Source organism: Scleropages formosus, chromosome 5, assembly GCF_900964775.1.
Source record: "Scleropages formosus chromosome 5, fSclFor1.1, whole genome shotgun sequence".
In the NCBI taxonomy this organism is placed as follows: domain Eukaryota; kingdom Metazoa; phylum Chordata; class Actinopteri; order Osteoglossiformes; family Osteoglossidae; genus Scleropages; species Scleropages formosus.
The window spans coordinates 25,369,626-25,384,540 of record NC_041810.1 but is presented as its reverse complement, the minus strand read 5'-3'; the positions used below and the strand labels follow the sequence as shown (position 1 = coordinate 25,384,540).

The 14,915-nt window shown below is 50.2% G+C and overlaps 1 protein-coding gene across 3 annotated transcripts in view; it reads left to right on the top strand.

Moving 5' to 3' along the window:
• Window positions 1-14,592, top strand: part of slc1a2b (solute carrier family 1 member 2b) — a 32,695-nt gene extending 18,103 nt beyond the window's left edge. For 2 of the 3 annotated variants that reach the window (XM_018765524.2, XM_018765525.2), the window contains 11 exons: window positions 1,390-1,461; window positions 3,626-3,765; window positions 5,143-5,295; window positions 5,441-5,691; window positions 5,783-5,942; window positions 6,120-6,246; window positions 6,352-6,585; window positions 7,638-7,832; window positions 8,111-8,245; window positions 8,366-8,597; window positions 10,644-14,592. In XM_018765524.2, coding sequence (XP_018621040.1) covers window positions 1,442-1,461; window positions 3,626-3,765; window positions 5,143-5,295; window positions 5,441-5,691; window positions 5,783-5,942; window positions 6,120-6,246; window positions 6,352-6,585; window positions 7,638-7,832; window positions 8,111-8,245; window positions 8,366-8,597; window positions 10,644-10,715 — 1,719 coding nt within the window. In that variant the 5' untranslated portion in view covers window positions 1,390-1,441 and the 3' untranslated portion in view covers window positions 10,716-14,592. The remainder of the gene's footprint in view (window positions 1-1,389; window positions 1,462-3,625; window positions 3,766-5,142; window positions 5,296-5,440; window positions 5,692-5,782; window positions 5,943-6,119; window positions 6,247-6,351; window positions 6,586-7,637; window positions 7,833-8,110; window positions 8,246-8,365; window positions 8,598-10,643) is intronic. The other variant, XM_018765526.2, reaches the window with a different exon arrangement.
• Window positions 14,593-14,915: the final 323 nt, after the last annotated feature.

Genomic DNA, 14,915 nt, shown 5'->3' with positions numbered 1-14,915 from the left:
GCCGCCAAACCCGCCTTCTTTAATGATTATTCATGAACTTCCTGGGTTTCATTGCACCGCTGAACGGCTGCACGTGGACAGGTGTGAGGACGCGAGGCTGAAGAATTCCGCAGGGCTCTCTGCACAGGAGACGTGGCTGGTCAGGTGATGTCGGCTGTGTTCTGTGTTTGCGTACCGTTGGTGGCGGCCGCCAATGGGATTGACTTTGCGAGGACAGAAGCCCTTGCCGAGCGCCTGGGAGCGAGCCGGGCGGTGGGCTCACGTGCGCGGCATCACAGAGCGCGCGCACCGAGTCTCGCAAGAACCCGAGTCCTGCGAAGCCCAGTGACCTCCGACCCCTGTCTCGCGGTGCCGTCGGCTGCAGAGCGATCGGTGGAAAACAGGGTGAGAACTTGGGATTCTTGGGCCGGAAAACTTTCCGAAGGATGCCGTACGCACCGTGTCGGACTGTGGCAAGATCTGCGAGGCCACGTTGTACATTAAAGGGAAATGTTATAAAAGTGACACGTGAAAAAAGAGGGAAACAAGCCGTGAGGTTCCGAATTCACTTCCCTGTGTCCCGTTTTGTTAAATGAGGAACCTGGCAGTGGCAAATGTGAGATTATCTTGAGCAGAGGAAATTATCGCAGGAGTTCTTTGCTTCGCTTTTTATTCTGAAGTACTGGCTCTCGCAGGTCCCTTAGATAGCGGGAGGAGTCCGGCGCTGCCGAGCGGCGTCATTTGCTCCTTTCAAGGGCAGGTGATGCCAGGTGACGTTATAATCTTCCATAAACCTTCCTTAACTTGTGCAGGGAGCCGGGCGCACGCCTCCCTCTCAATCCCAATTAGCTCCCCGGGCCGTTCTAAAAAATTTCCCGCCAAAGTCAGAAGCGTCGAGGGGGGCAGACAAGTGGCGCGAGTCGGGTTTGCTTGCGGGATGTGGCTCGATCGTGCATCCAGTGCAATGGTGAGAGTGAGAAGAGAGGACTGATGGGACCCCCCCAGGCTCTGCTACCACCTCCGTCTGTGCCTCCCTGTAGATGGGAAACACTGTGGTCTTTTCTTTAGGGCTCCCATGATTATCATACGGAGGAAAGACTTGTGCACGACTTTGTTCCACATGACCTCAGTGCCTTGTGGGGTCTTTTTGTTTCCATCCTGCCATTTTTTAGCACACCTTTCCTGCTGCAGCTTTCTGACCTGAGCGTCACCCGATTATGTGTTTTATTTCCAGGAAATCACTGCGCCCGATTCTGTATTTGGCAGCGTAAAATTGTAATAAAAATTAAAGTGCTCTGTTTTCACTGTAATCACGGTAAAAGGCACACAGCACCAAAGACCAGTCCAGTAACTGACCGGTAAGTGTCCATTAAGTGTGCTGATCTCACTTTTGCTGTTTTTCTGCTTCAGTTTCGACGGCGATAAAGAGAGCGACCTTGGCCAAGAGGATTCGACTCCTCCCATGTCTCATTCCCCTGTCCAGTAAGCACACATCTTACAATGAGAAAGGTCAACCCTAACCCTAACCCTAGTTTTTATTCCACCGCAGAAATATTGCCCGCCTACCCTAGTGTCCCGTAGTATGAGATTAGAGGAGAGCAGGCTGTTGTGTTATTGTGGTATTTTTGTAGAATACAGCCCTGTAAACTGGAGAATGTCCATTTTCTGGGGATTAAGGTAAAGAAAATGTAGTTAAACCTGATATTGAACTACTGAAAACTGATAGAATAGCTGGATGGTCATAAAATTGTAATAAATAGTAGATAAATAAAGACATAAAATTTAACAATAATAGACTTAAAGTTGTTATAATAATAATAATAATAATAATAATAATAATAATAGCTTTATTTTTAATAGATGAATAAAGAAATAAAATTTAACAATAATAGACTTAAAGTTGTAATAATAATAATAATAATAATAATAATAGCTTTATTTTTCGGTATGTTAATGTATTAAAACACAATGATAAGTCCTGCTGTGTTTAGAGGGCAGTTTTCAATCATCTGGATAAAATGGTGTTTTAGTTCAGCTAATCTACCAATGAAGGAACATTTGTTCAATATCATTACATGCAAACATAGTTCAAACATGCCAGTGTTGTCATGTGTGTCTCGTGTATTTTTTCCAGGCTGAGCAAAAAAGATGGTAGAAAAATATCAAAAATCATTAGACTTTTACATTTCTTTTTTGCTCACTTTGAGAAAAAATCAGACATAATTTGATGGGGTAACTGCTGTATTTTTGTATTTTTATCGTCTTGCATGCTGTTGCTCATAACTCGCTGAATACCGGGAGTGACTCACACCGTATCGGGAGCTCAAATTTTCCTGCCGTACACTTTGAACGCCGCGTTCGGCGACGAAACGCTCCACTGTAGCCCTTCCAAGCGCCCGAGGACCATCTGTAGGCCTTTCCAGCAGCCACTTTGAGCTGCTCATTAAAGCTGGACCCGTAAATTGATATTTGCACATTAATAAAATAAATAAATTTTAAAAAAATTAATTAAAAAATAATTAATTAATTAATTGATCGAGACATTCCATGTCGAGCTGGGGATCCAAGGTGCCATTTACCAACATTATAATTACTTGTTAAACACTGGCTTACAAATTGTTACGTTCTAGAATGCCCAGGAGGGGTGGGCAACCACTGGCCCGTGGACCCCCAGAGGTTTTTCTTCTCCCTCAACCTTCAGTTGGGAGTTTTTGTTCCTTTCCCCGGTGGCCAGCAGGTATACTTATAGCTCTATAATAAGTTCTTCATTATGGTAGCCATTAGTTGACTGTCTTCTTTGTTTGTATCAATGTTTCTTGCTGTATGCCTGTGTTAAAGCGCTCCGTGTCACTGCGTGAGAAGAGCGCTCTATAAAAAGTAAAAATAATACCTTCCCCTGCCCCGTTCGTCTTGCCTAACAGAACCGAAGAACCTCGCTAATCCTCACGCAACATCTGCTCTTTCAAAGCACATTCTCTGGAGGTGTTTAGTGCGCAGCTCACAGTCATTCTGACCAAGGCTCCCGAGAGCCTGGTGGCGGTGCGCAGTCTGCAGCGCTGCCTCCCTACACTTACGCTTATTTTACAGCCAAACACCGCAGTTTTGCACCGTGTTTGTCTGCTGCGGTCGCACCCTTCCGCAATCCGGCGGTTGACCGTGAAACTCGCTGTCTTTTCACTTTGAATCTGAGGCTTTCTCTTGGTTTCTGTTGCTGCAATTATTTATTACGCTTCTAACAACCTGCCATTTACAAACTAAAGCCAACTCAGTAGTGAATGAATCCACATTTTATGTTAACCTGCCCACAACTACCTATCCCTTTATACAGCTGGGTAATTTTACTGGAGCAATTTAGAGTAAATACCTCATTCGAGGTTACTGCAGCTGGAAGTGGGATTTGAACCTGTGACCTTTGGGCCAAATGCAGCACCTCTACCCACCGCACTGTTAGATGCACACAGGGCTAAAGATGCAATATGTCTCTGGTATGTAGTCCCCAGTGACACGGAGATGTGGGAGTAATGCCGAGGTCAGACACGGGAAAGACGGATGGGAGTCCAAGTCAACATGGAATCCAAGTTGCAGAAGAAAAGGCAGCGCCGAGTGCAGATGTTGCAATAACTGGTTGTCTTCTTCCTCCCGCCAGTGCCAACACGATGCCTAAACAAGTCGAGGTGAGGATGCACGAGAGCCAGCTGGACCCCATCGACACCCCCGCGGAGCCCATGTGTGCGGGTCTCTGCCAGAAGCTGTTGAAGAACTTGCTGCTCACACTCACCGTCTTAGGTCAGTACTGAACATTCAGCTCACGGTCACACACACCGTCACCGCGACACTGCCTGGCTTGGTGAGACCCAGAGCTGCTGCCCCAAAGTCACTTACCCACTCTTTACTACAAAGGATCGCCGGTGCATTGCTCGTGAGCTTCTGTAAACACCTCTGACCTCGGTTGACCTCAGTCAGCGCTCCAGTGGAAGCAGCAGCAAGGTGACTAAGCATGCTGGGAACATGCGCGGCCTGTCATAAATTGCAAGCGGAAGTGGCATTTAGTGCTCGGCATGCGACTTGGGGCGCTCTAAAGACTATTAGTGGGCCTCGGGGGGGAATGGCAGGGCTTTCGATTTCTCCGTTAATCGGATGAGTCTAAGAAAAGGAGAGACGTCACGTGTCATGTGGATCCAGGGAGCCAGGTAGGGTGAACGGATTCGTGCGGAACGGTACAAGATCACCCCTGAATAGACACACATGCGTCCAGCCGCATCACAAAGTGTGGATGTTTGTTGTGACTGTGTGTATGTGCATGCGTGTGTGTCTGTGTGCCATGAGGCATGGCTTTCCAGAATTAATTAGAGCACAACAGCAGGAGCTCATGTGTTCACTGGTAGATCCCTGCATATGAAAATGATGTAAAACAGCCGAGGTGAAACACACACGCACTGGCTGAAGCCGCTTGTCCAAAGCAGGGTCGCCGCAAACCGGAGCCTAACTCGGCAACGGAGGGCATAAGGCTGGAGGGGGAGGGGACACACCCAGGATGGGACGCCAGTTCGTCACAAGGCACCCCAAGCAGGACTCAAACCCCAGATTTGCCAGAGAGCGGGACCTGGCCAAACCCACTTCGCCACCGCACCACCACACCCCCTAAGGTGAAACAGCACCATGGTATTTTTACAGCTGGTCTGGAGCAGCACTGTAGCACCTCCCACTGTGTGAAAAAAGCTGTGGGCGAGGTCTACAAGGGACTGAGGGGACTTGGTTCCTTCTAGGAAAAGGAGCGAATCTCCTCATCGGGATCGTAGCTGCAGCGGTTGTTACTAATCGGAGTGGAACAAGCAGCCGAGACATGTTATTATCGCTAATTGGAAAACTTCACAACTGGTCTCCTGAGGATTGCAGGCACTTTTCCGTCTCACATCTTTTCATTGCTCACTCGCTTTTCATCCTGGAAGGAGCGTTTCGACTTTGTCTTCTCTGCCAACGGTTCTGTCTCTGAAGGATCCACCCAAGCACTCATCCCTTTTCTGACACACGAAGCTCCACTTTCCCTCTTTGTACTTGTTTCTACTCCCCTCGTTTTCTTTTCCGTACAGGTTGAAGGCCCGTAACTCACGGCTCGTTTTGCTCCTTTGCTCCGTTTTCCATGGGCGTCTTTCCCCGTTTCAGGTGTGATTCTGGGGTCCGTGGCAGGGATGCTCCTGCGCTTTGCCTCACCCCTCAATCCTGATGTCATCATGGTCATCGCCTTCCCAGGAGACATTCTGATGAGGATGCTGAAGATGCTCATCCTGCCTCTCATCATCTCCAGCTTAATCACAGGTAAAAGTCATGCGGCCGCACCCAGTCAGCTTTGAGAATGTCTGATCTGGTGTTTCGCCAGAACGGTGCTCTTGATGTACGAGTTTTACTTCACTTCCCTGACTTTACAGTGCCCCTCCCCTGCCTGCTGTTTGTCTCACTCCAGGATTGGCAGGATTAGATGCCAAGTCCAGTGGGCGACTTGGCACAAGGGCCATGGTCTACTACATGTCCACCACCATCATCGCGGCTGTACTGGGTGTCATCCTGGTACTCCTCATCCACCCGGGAAACCCAAAGCTGAAGGCGCGACTAGGGGAGGGTAATAAGAATGACGAGGTGTCCAGCTTGGATGCCTTCTTTGACCTCATCAGAAATCTCTTCCCAGAGAATCTGGTGCAGGCTTGCTTCCAGCAGGTACGGGCTCCGAGACAGAGGATCTTACTGCTTTGCTGGCGTTACGATTTTTTAGAACGAATGGTAGCGTGAGACAAACTTGTCCTTGCAGATTCAAACCGTGTCAAAGAAGGTGGAGCAGATCCCCGATTACACGGATGAGGTGAACTCCACTGTGGATGACTTCCTGCTTGGCAGCACTAAGAAGCCACCGGAGCCTGTCTTTGTCATCAAGAAATCGCTTCAATTCAAGAGTGGGATGAACGTATTAGGTGAGAACTGGAAGAGTTATCCTTCATTATATACAGGCCAGAGCTGCTCCATTGCCGTTGGGGTATCATTGTGCATCCTTGAGAGGGAATCACGTAGACAAAGACAACTCTTCTCCATGGTAAGATCTTAACTGTTTAATGAAATCATCTCCTTGTGTGTCTTCGTTTTACTCTTAGGACTCATTGGATTCTTCATCGCCTTTGGCATCTGCATGGGGAAGATGGGCGAGAAGGCCAAGCTGATGCTGGAATTCTTCAACATTCTCAATGAGATTGTCATGAGGCTGGTCACCATGATCATGTGGTCAGTTGGTCTTTCCTGAACTTCCTAGGTGACCTAGGGAACATTACTCAGACCAGCTCATATATGTGGACACAGTCAAGTAAAGGTAACTGATCCCACCCTCAGGTACTCTCCCCTGGGTATTGCATGCCTGATCTGTGGGAAGATCATCTCCATCAAAGATTTGGAGGTGGTGGCAAAGCAGCTGGGCATGTACATGGTCACAGTCGTGGTGGGCCTCATCATCCACGGTGGGATCTTCCTACCGCTTATCTACTTCGCCGTCGTCCGGAAAAACCCCTTCACCTTTTTCATGGGCATCTTCCAGGCGTGGATTACTGCCCTGGGCACTGCCTCCAGGTGTGTGACGTTCCACAGTGACATAACACTCTTGAACTGGGTGTTGAGTGGGAGCAAGTGTGTGAATGAAGCTTGGATGGTTTACCTGCTGTGAAGGGCTCATGCAGCTGTTGGGGGAACTGTGAATTAGAGACTGGATTCATTCACCTCTCGTAGTTTGTGGTTTGAGGCGATATAAGGTCTTGGGTCTTGAACTTTCCCGAGCCTGTGACTGGCACACAGTGAAGATATCTGAGGTGCGAAGTGACACACATATATGGGAAAGGTAAAACCGGGACAGATATCTTGGATTTTGGTGAGACAGAGATCCTAGTCTTCAGGGGCTTGGTGAGGGATCCGAGTCGTGCAGGTGGACACGTACGATTACTCATTTGGCTTGTGTGTTTCTCCAAAGCAGCTTGCAACGTTAAGGTGCTCACAAAGCAGGGTAATTTTTAGTGTATTCATTCAGGGTAGGAACCTTGATTGAGGGTACCGCAGCAGGAGGTGGGATTCAAACCTGCAATGCAGCAAGCTCCAAGCAGTGCGCCACCTGCTGGCCCTCAGCACATAATCCCACTGACCTGGTGTTGCGTTGTAGTGCATCGGAAGGGTCCTGCGGAGATCTTCTACAGGAAGAGGAATCACGGTTTGGGCGATGATGGACGACGAGGTGTTCCCTCACCACAGTGTTAGAAAGGTTGTAAAGATCAGCGGTTGTGCGTCACAGTGCAGCCTCCAAAGTCCGTTTGAGATGAGTGGGCAGTGAGACAGTGTTATTTTATTGGTTTTTCGAAGTTCTTTCCTCCACTGACACAGACCGGCTGGTAGCAGGAATCAGCTGTAGATCTGCAGGTCTGATGTGCGCACAGCTGGATGTGTATTTCCTGACATTTGCCCCATGTGACTTGGAAAAGTGTGTGATGGTGGCCAGTTGGACCGCTAACTTCATTGTTAATGTTTAACCTTATAGGGTATATCCGGTAAAAAGCATCGAGAGGGTCACTGAGAATCAGACGTTTGTTCTGACCATGTGTTCCGTCTTTGATGCTTGGTCCAAAACGCCATTTCAGCGCCGGCACTCTGCCCGTGACCTTCCGCTGCCTGGAGGAGAACCTGGGGATTGACAAGCGCGTGACTCGCTTCGTGCTCCCGGTCGGTGCGACCATCAATATGGACGGAACCGCGCTCTACGAGGCTGTGGCGGCCATCTTCATCGCGCAGATGAACGGGATCTACTTAGACGCGGGGCAGATCGTCACGGTCAGGTGAGCCTCCTTGCTCTTTGGTTGCCAGCCAGCGGACGGGAGTTCAGCAATGGTGCCGTTCCACTGCAATCTGGACGGCGCGCCAGGGGTTAACTGGAAGTCCTGCTGCTGGAGCCTGGAGCACGATGCTCACCTGAAGCGGTTTGGTAGACACATCGCTTTGGGCAAACACTGCTGCCGGAGAGGAAAATGATGTGATGTGATGTGATGGAGCAGTCGAAGGAGTGTGTGTCGCATCTGACCGTACAGGTGTGTGTGTTCTGTGTCCGTCTCCCCAGTCTAACAGCCACTCTGGCCAGTGTTGGGGCGGCCAGCATTCCCAGTGCCGGACTGGTGACCATGCTTCTGATTCTGACTGCAGTGGGGCTCCCGACACAGGACATCAGCCTGCTGGTGGCGGTGGACTGGCTGCTGTGAGTACGCACACATACGCACACACACACACACACGGACGCACGAACACTACGTCCTCCGAGTCAAACGGTCCGATTCCTCGGAAGAGGTCACTTTGCGACCTGTCTCTGCCACCCCAGGGACCGCTTCCGCACCTCAGTCAACGTGGTGGGAGACTCCTTCGGTGCCGGGATTGTCTACCACCTGTCCAAGGAGGAGCTGGACCAGCTGGACGCCCAGCAGGGCAAGCTGGAGGACATAGAGATGGAGAAGACGCAGTCCTACTATGAGGACCTCAAGAACCACCAGGAGAACAACACGAACCAGTGCGTGTACGCGGCCCACAACTCGGTGCACGTGGACGACTGCAAGGTATGCGTCTCCTTCGCGGACATAGAGACGTGCATTTAGAGACGCTTGGCTTGCGCCGCACGCTTGCTTCGCTCCGCTCCGCCACGCCTCCTACTTCCTGTTCCTTCGCATGTTTGTCAATGCTGCCATATGTAAACGTGTGCGTGTGTATGGAAATTCGGAGCGTGGTGTATTTACAGGTTTTTTCCTTTGGAAGAGCAGTTTTTGTGCATTTTGGTGATTACGTGTCCATCGGCGAAGGGCGGTACGCACCATGCACTGCTGGGTATAGGCCTGGCAACACGGTAAATTCGCTGCACTAAAACACAACTTTAGGCAGGATGACAAAGACACCTTTAAACCTCCGTAAGGCTGCTTTGCCTGTCAGTTGAGGACGCGCCGGTGGACGTCGGTCACTCTTTGCCTGGACGCTCTTTTCATTTCGTGATGTGAAAGTGGACAGAGCTGCCGCTTCAGAGGCCATTTGCCTTCGGAGGTCAGCGGAGGTGCCGAGGTGCGGAAGAACTCGGATAGGATCGCATTCGCACTAATCGCTCCTGTCTGCCCCGGGGACTGAAGCCACCTTAAAGAGACTTGTCCCCCAGAGGATTATGGGACGAGTTCCCCCCCCCCCCGTGTGCTGAACCCCTATTCTAATTACACAAGATGACTTGAATTTTTCTCATTTCTGAAGTTCATTTTCTCACAATTACAGCCGTTAGAGCCGTAAATCTCCGATGCCACCAGACCCCTCTGGTCATAAAACTTTACTAACCAGGTAAGACCTGGTTTGTCCATCGCCTTTGAACACGACCTCTGTGTACGACCCTTAGAAGGAGTCTCATACATTTACACTTAAAGGCAGCGATTCCTACTTGTCATCACTTTAAACCAGCGTTCATGGAGATCTGAGAAAGAAGAGACGTAGACAGAAAAACACCATGTTTACAGGCCTTACGCAAGAGGGGTGTGGTACTGGAGCGAACGGCATCGCACCACATCACAGAAAGCGCTGGTTAAATGCGACGAACAGGACGGATTTACACTGTTTTACCAGTGCTTTACTGTTAATATGTCTGATGAGGACAGGCTGAATGGAGTCAATATTTTCAGTCTCTAAAACCACAGCTGTTTTTGGCATAAAAACTGCTGTTTCACTTCTTGTTTGCATGTTTTGCTGACTGTGAACAATAGAAATACATGTAATTCAGTTTTCTTTTTTAACGATCCCATTTTCCTGCATGTTCTGGCTGCTTGTATGTACAGAAATGTGGACTTTTTATACCGTTCTCTCCAAACACATTAAACTGGTGTCAGTTTCGGGGTTTGAAACAGTTTCACCCTTTCGTAAAGACACGAATCCTGCTTTTTCGTGTTCTGCTTCTATCCGCGTGTTGCGTGTTGCTGCATGACCTGCTTACCGCGATCCTTGCTGGAACGCGACTCGCTAGTGAACCCCACCCCTGCCGAACCCCTGCTGTTACCGCATGCAGTGTTTGGCCTCCCACCGCCGGCACCTTTTCACTTTGGAGCAGAGAGAGAGCAAAGCACTCAACGATGTTCCAGTGTGTCTTTGTTACGAACTGGACCCCCAGCTCCATCAGGTGGTGCTTAAAGACCAAAACCGAACTGGTGTTTTGCAGTTGCTCTGCTCCGGTCCTGTGTACTCATTGGACAGTGATATAGTAGACAGCGATATGGTGGACGATGATACTTTGGAAGGTGATGCTGTGGACAGTGATACGGTGGACGCTGATACTGTAGACAGCAATACAGTGGACAATGATAAAGTGGACGGTGATACAGTGGACAGTAATATAGTGGACAGTGATACAGTGGACAATGATATGGTGGACGTTGATACTGTAGACAGCAGTACAGTGGGCGGTAATACAGTGGACAGCGATACAGTGGACAGTAATATAGAGGACAGTGATACTGTAGACAGTGATACAGTGGACAGTGACTCAGTGAACAATGATACTGCAAACAGCAATACGATCGACAGTGATACTGTGGACGATGTCTCAACTGTGCAGTCAGATGTTCCTGGTTACCTGCTTCCAGGTGTCTCTGGCTACCAACGGTTCCCCTGCCGAATTCGCTCTGGTTGAGGAGGAACCCTGGCGACTGGAATAGAGGAGCGCGGCGGTCCGAGCTCCGCCTTGTCCTCGGTTCCGCAAGCTTTCCTAGCGGGACAAAGGAGAACATCCGTACTGACGACTGGCTCTGTAGACGTTTCTCTAGAACTTTTCGACCTTTTTTAAACGGACCGACTCTGACCGGCTGAAACAACTAACCGTAACTGACCAAGAAACCGCAAGCAAACACCTCGACCGCCTCTGTGAGCGCTGAGGAAGTGGTCAATGGAGACCAGAAACATCATGATCGCTGGACACCTTTCTGCCGAGAGCTCATGGGGGAAGGGGGAAGGGAGAAGGGGGGAGGGGGGTCAGTCATTATGGAGTTATTTAAAATGATGTAAAACAGCTGGCGGGAGAGGGGAAATGTGCGTGCGGACAAAGACGGACATGTGGGCGGGGCCAAGTGGGACCACCTGCATGGTCTCGCCAAAGACTAATGGCTTTGCTCAGGGGCAGCCCTTGTACCATGTTTCACCTCATGACTGGAAAGGGGAACCGCGTTCTCTCTCCTCGTGGCTCTGACACCTTTTACCTCGAATACACAGCCTGCTGCTCTCAGATTCACGACGGAGAAACGGACCCGGAGCAACCGGGATGGGCGGGGCAGAGGGTAGGGGAGGGGTGGATGGGAGAGGGCATGACCTTCCGGAGCAGAGCCAGCTCTCAAAGTAAAAGCACAAGCCCAGCGGAGGTGGAAACCCCAGGTTCACAGGGTCATTCATATCCTCAGGTATGGTGGGTGGGGTTGAGGAAGGGGGCGGAGCCTTTCATCCAGCAGCTCCTGCATTTCAGGAGCAAAACAACGAGTAGCCGCCGCGTCTCCCACCCTCTCTTACCGATCAGAACTTCTTCTGATGGAAATAGTCGAACTGAAGCAGGATCTGTAGACCTACCAACCTCACGGGACACAGACCGTGTTTCTGTTACAGTAAAAAAAAAACCGTAGTAATGCACAAGTATAAGGCAAACTGTGCATTATATCATACGGGTTATATCCCAAGGTACATTTTGACTGGATGTGGGGAAGGTCAGGAAATAATGTTTATCCATGTGGGGAAACACACTTTAGTCTCACAAGAGAACAAACACAGACCTGGCCGTTACTACAATATTACCTGTTTTGTCTCAGAACTGCTGAAGACTCACACACTGCCGCATTCGAGCTCCTTTCCACACCTTGTCGGAACAGCGTCGCGTTTCGTTGTGTCCGACCGACACTTGTGACCAGAACGAGTTTTGACACCTTTATGCGTGTGCGTGTGTGTGTGTGTGTGTGTGTGTGTGTCTGTGTGTGTCTGTGTGTGTGTTTGTCTATCTGTCTGCGTTTCTGCACCTTACAGGGGCTTGGAGCCTAAAACGTATTGCCTTCTACAGTAGCTTCCTTCCACTTTTTATATGCAAGATACTTTTTTGCACTTAAAAAAAGAATTGAGGATAAATGACAACATTTAGGCAGGCACATCGGTTAAATGGCCAGTTTAAATAAGCACATTTTAGAGCACATATTTGAAAGCGAGTATTAAAACAAATGCAGAGGAGCGCATCCCAGTTTTCCCATAATCCTTTGGCTTCCCTTTTGCCACAAGACACCCAGCACAAGGACGAGGGCCCGATGCCCGACATGCCGATGACACCGACTTCAGGCTCCTGGGCAGGAAATACAAGATGGCTCAGCAGCGCCACCAGTGGCCGGAAAGAGGAAGTGCTGGTTGTGTGCAGGAGTCACGCGGTCAGGGTGTTTCTCTCTAAGCAGCATATGGGGGGGGCTGTCGTTGGGGATCAAGCCCAGGTGTTTGCGCACGTGTCCGGCTTCTTGCCGCGACAGCTTACGGCTCCGAGAGCTTCCTAAACACCGCGGCGTATTTTTAGACGTGAGCCGCGCGCGATTATGAGGAAAACGGGGGACAGGACTCGTACCTGAATCTATCGCCGTGAGAGAAGACAAATTGCGATGGACAGTTAGTGACGTCGAGGACGCACCTCTTCTCTTGTGGAACCGTGCGACGAATAAGAGCGAAGGACACAAATCAGCGGGACCACCTATTCGTATCGTTGTGTGTGTGTGTGTGTGTGTGTGTGTGTGTGTGTGCAGGTGGCGTCGGTGTGGGTGTAGCGCGTCTTTTATTGTTTTCAGCAGTTTCCTCGATGACGACCTTGCCTCGAAAACGTGAACTGGGGCCGCGGTGACGCCGACCATGGGACCGTTGTCCTTGCGGTCACCACATTTGCCCTTAAAGGCCGTGACGAAGAGCGTGCACACACACACACACACACACACACACACACACACACACGCTCACGCTCACGCCCCCGTCGCGCGAGCCGGTCCCCTTCGTCCGTACCCATGCGTGAGAGGAACGCTCGAACCCTTCCTTTCATCCACCACGCCGCAGCGCATGCTTCGGACACGTTCACACCGCGTTTCACCACAAAGCGTCTGGAACCGCGACTCGAGCGGCACCACGAATGCCGCCATTCGAACCGTGGGCCGCAGACGTCGCCGCACCGCTTCCGCTCCACCAGTCGCTCATCTGGGAAGGCCTTCCTGTGGTCGGGGGCCCCTCGCGCCGGACCCTTTTGCCCGAGCGAGCGTTGGACGTTTTCATTTCTTTTGCACCGCTATCTTAAAGCGTGAAAAAGTGCCTGTTTGCACTTTGTGTACATATTGTAGCTCACACACCTCTGTCCTGGTGCAGCGCGACTTAGAGGTAGACTCTACCTGCCGTGAACTTCGGAATCTTCTAGAAGACTATTGCCTGTGCTTTTTCCTCCCCGAAGGAAAATAGAAGAGCTAATTAATATATATGTATATCGATATGTATATGTATATATAAGAATATACTCTATGAAATTGTCCTTTTAATTGCATAGCTCATATTCATCTTACATAGGTGTTACGCGTCCCGTATAACGGTGTCCATCTTTTTTGTATCTAATGTGGACATGTACAAAGTTTGTTCCGTGAAGATGTGTCCCGTGTGCGGTCGTTGTCCTTGTGCTGTAAGCGTAGAGCCCAAAACAAGGGAACGAAACGCAGCTTTGCTGGGAGTCGCCCGAGCCGGGCCCGAGAAGCGCAACGGACTCTGTCCTCGGTCCCGGCGCCGGGAGAGCGTGGCGCAGACTGCGCTCTGAATGGGACAGAAGGCGAAAGGGAAGGAGACGCTGGACGCTGGACGGCGAACGTGTCGTCGGGCCGTGAGGAACAACCGAAAACAAGCGGAGAGCGAAGCGCTCCTTTCCACGTGTTCCTTTAGCGGACGCCGTTCTGGCGAAAGAGGAGGCGGCTCGCGAACCCGTGCGCGTCGGCCTCGGGCGCGACCTCCCTCAAATCTCTCCACGCTTTGTCACGTCGAGCTTCACCCGGAAGGAGACGGGCGCGGAGAGACCGCCGGACACCAGCTGGAGGAAACGTCTTCGTGCATTTGGCTTTTTTCCTTTCCACGTATTTTTTTTTTCTTTTTTTTAAATGTTGACATTTGAAAGAAAAAAGGGTTATTATAGGCACAATATTGTGCGGCGGGTCTCTTTTGTACTCTTCTGACTGTATTTCTGATGCAATAATCATGTTTAGCGTTAATAAATCTTTCTCACTTCTGTTCTTCAGTGCTTTTCTAGCCTTTTTTTCTAGAACTCAGTCGTCGTAAGTTCCTTGTACTCTTGATGTACGTCAACGGAGAGGGAGTGCGTGTGCGTGTGCGTGTGTGTGAGAAAGATCACGTATATATACACGCACACCCGGGGACAATATATGAAACTGATACAGTTCTTTTCTCTGCCGGACCCGTGGAATAAAAAGATGTTGATTCATATCGATCGATCAATGTTTTGTGTACAGAAAATTACGGAAACTAATAAATGTCGATTGCCGACTGAGCAGCGCTTGTCTCGTTTCGTCCTTCTTAAGGTGGTGAAGCACCTCGACTAAAGTCAGCGCAGAGTGCGTTCATCCACACGGCGCACATTTTGCACATTTTATCCTCGCTGCTGGAGATTTTAAGAGCATAAACAGAGTGTAAATATGATGGCACGCAGCGGTGTGATGAATCGCGGGCTCCAGGGTGAGGGGCCCCGTCCGTGTAATTGAAAGCCCAACACCACCATGGACGAGGAAGGCGCTACACGGAGGGTAATGACGGGCGACGGCCCTTCCGCTCGTGCGTGCCGAATGAAGGAAACGCCGGATCGTGCTTTGTAC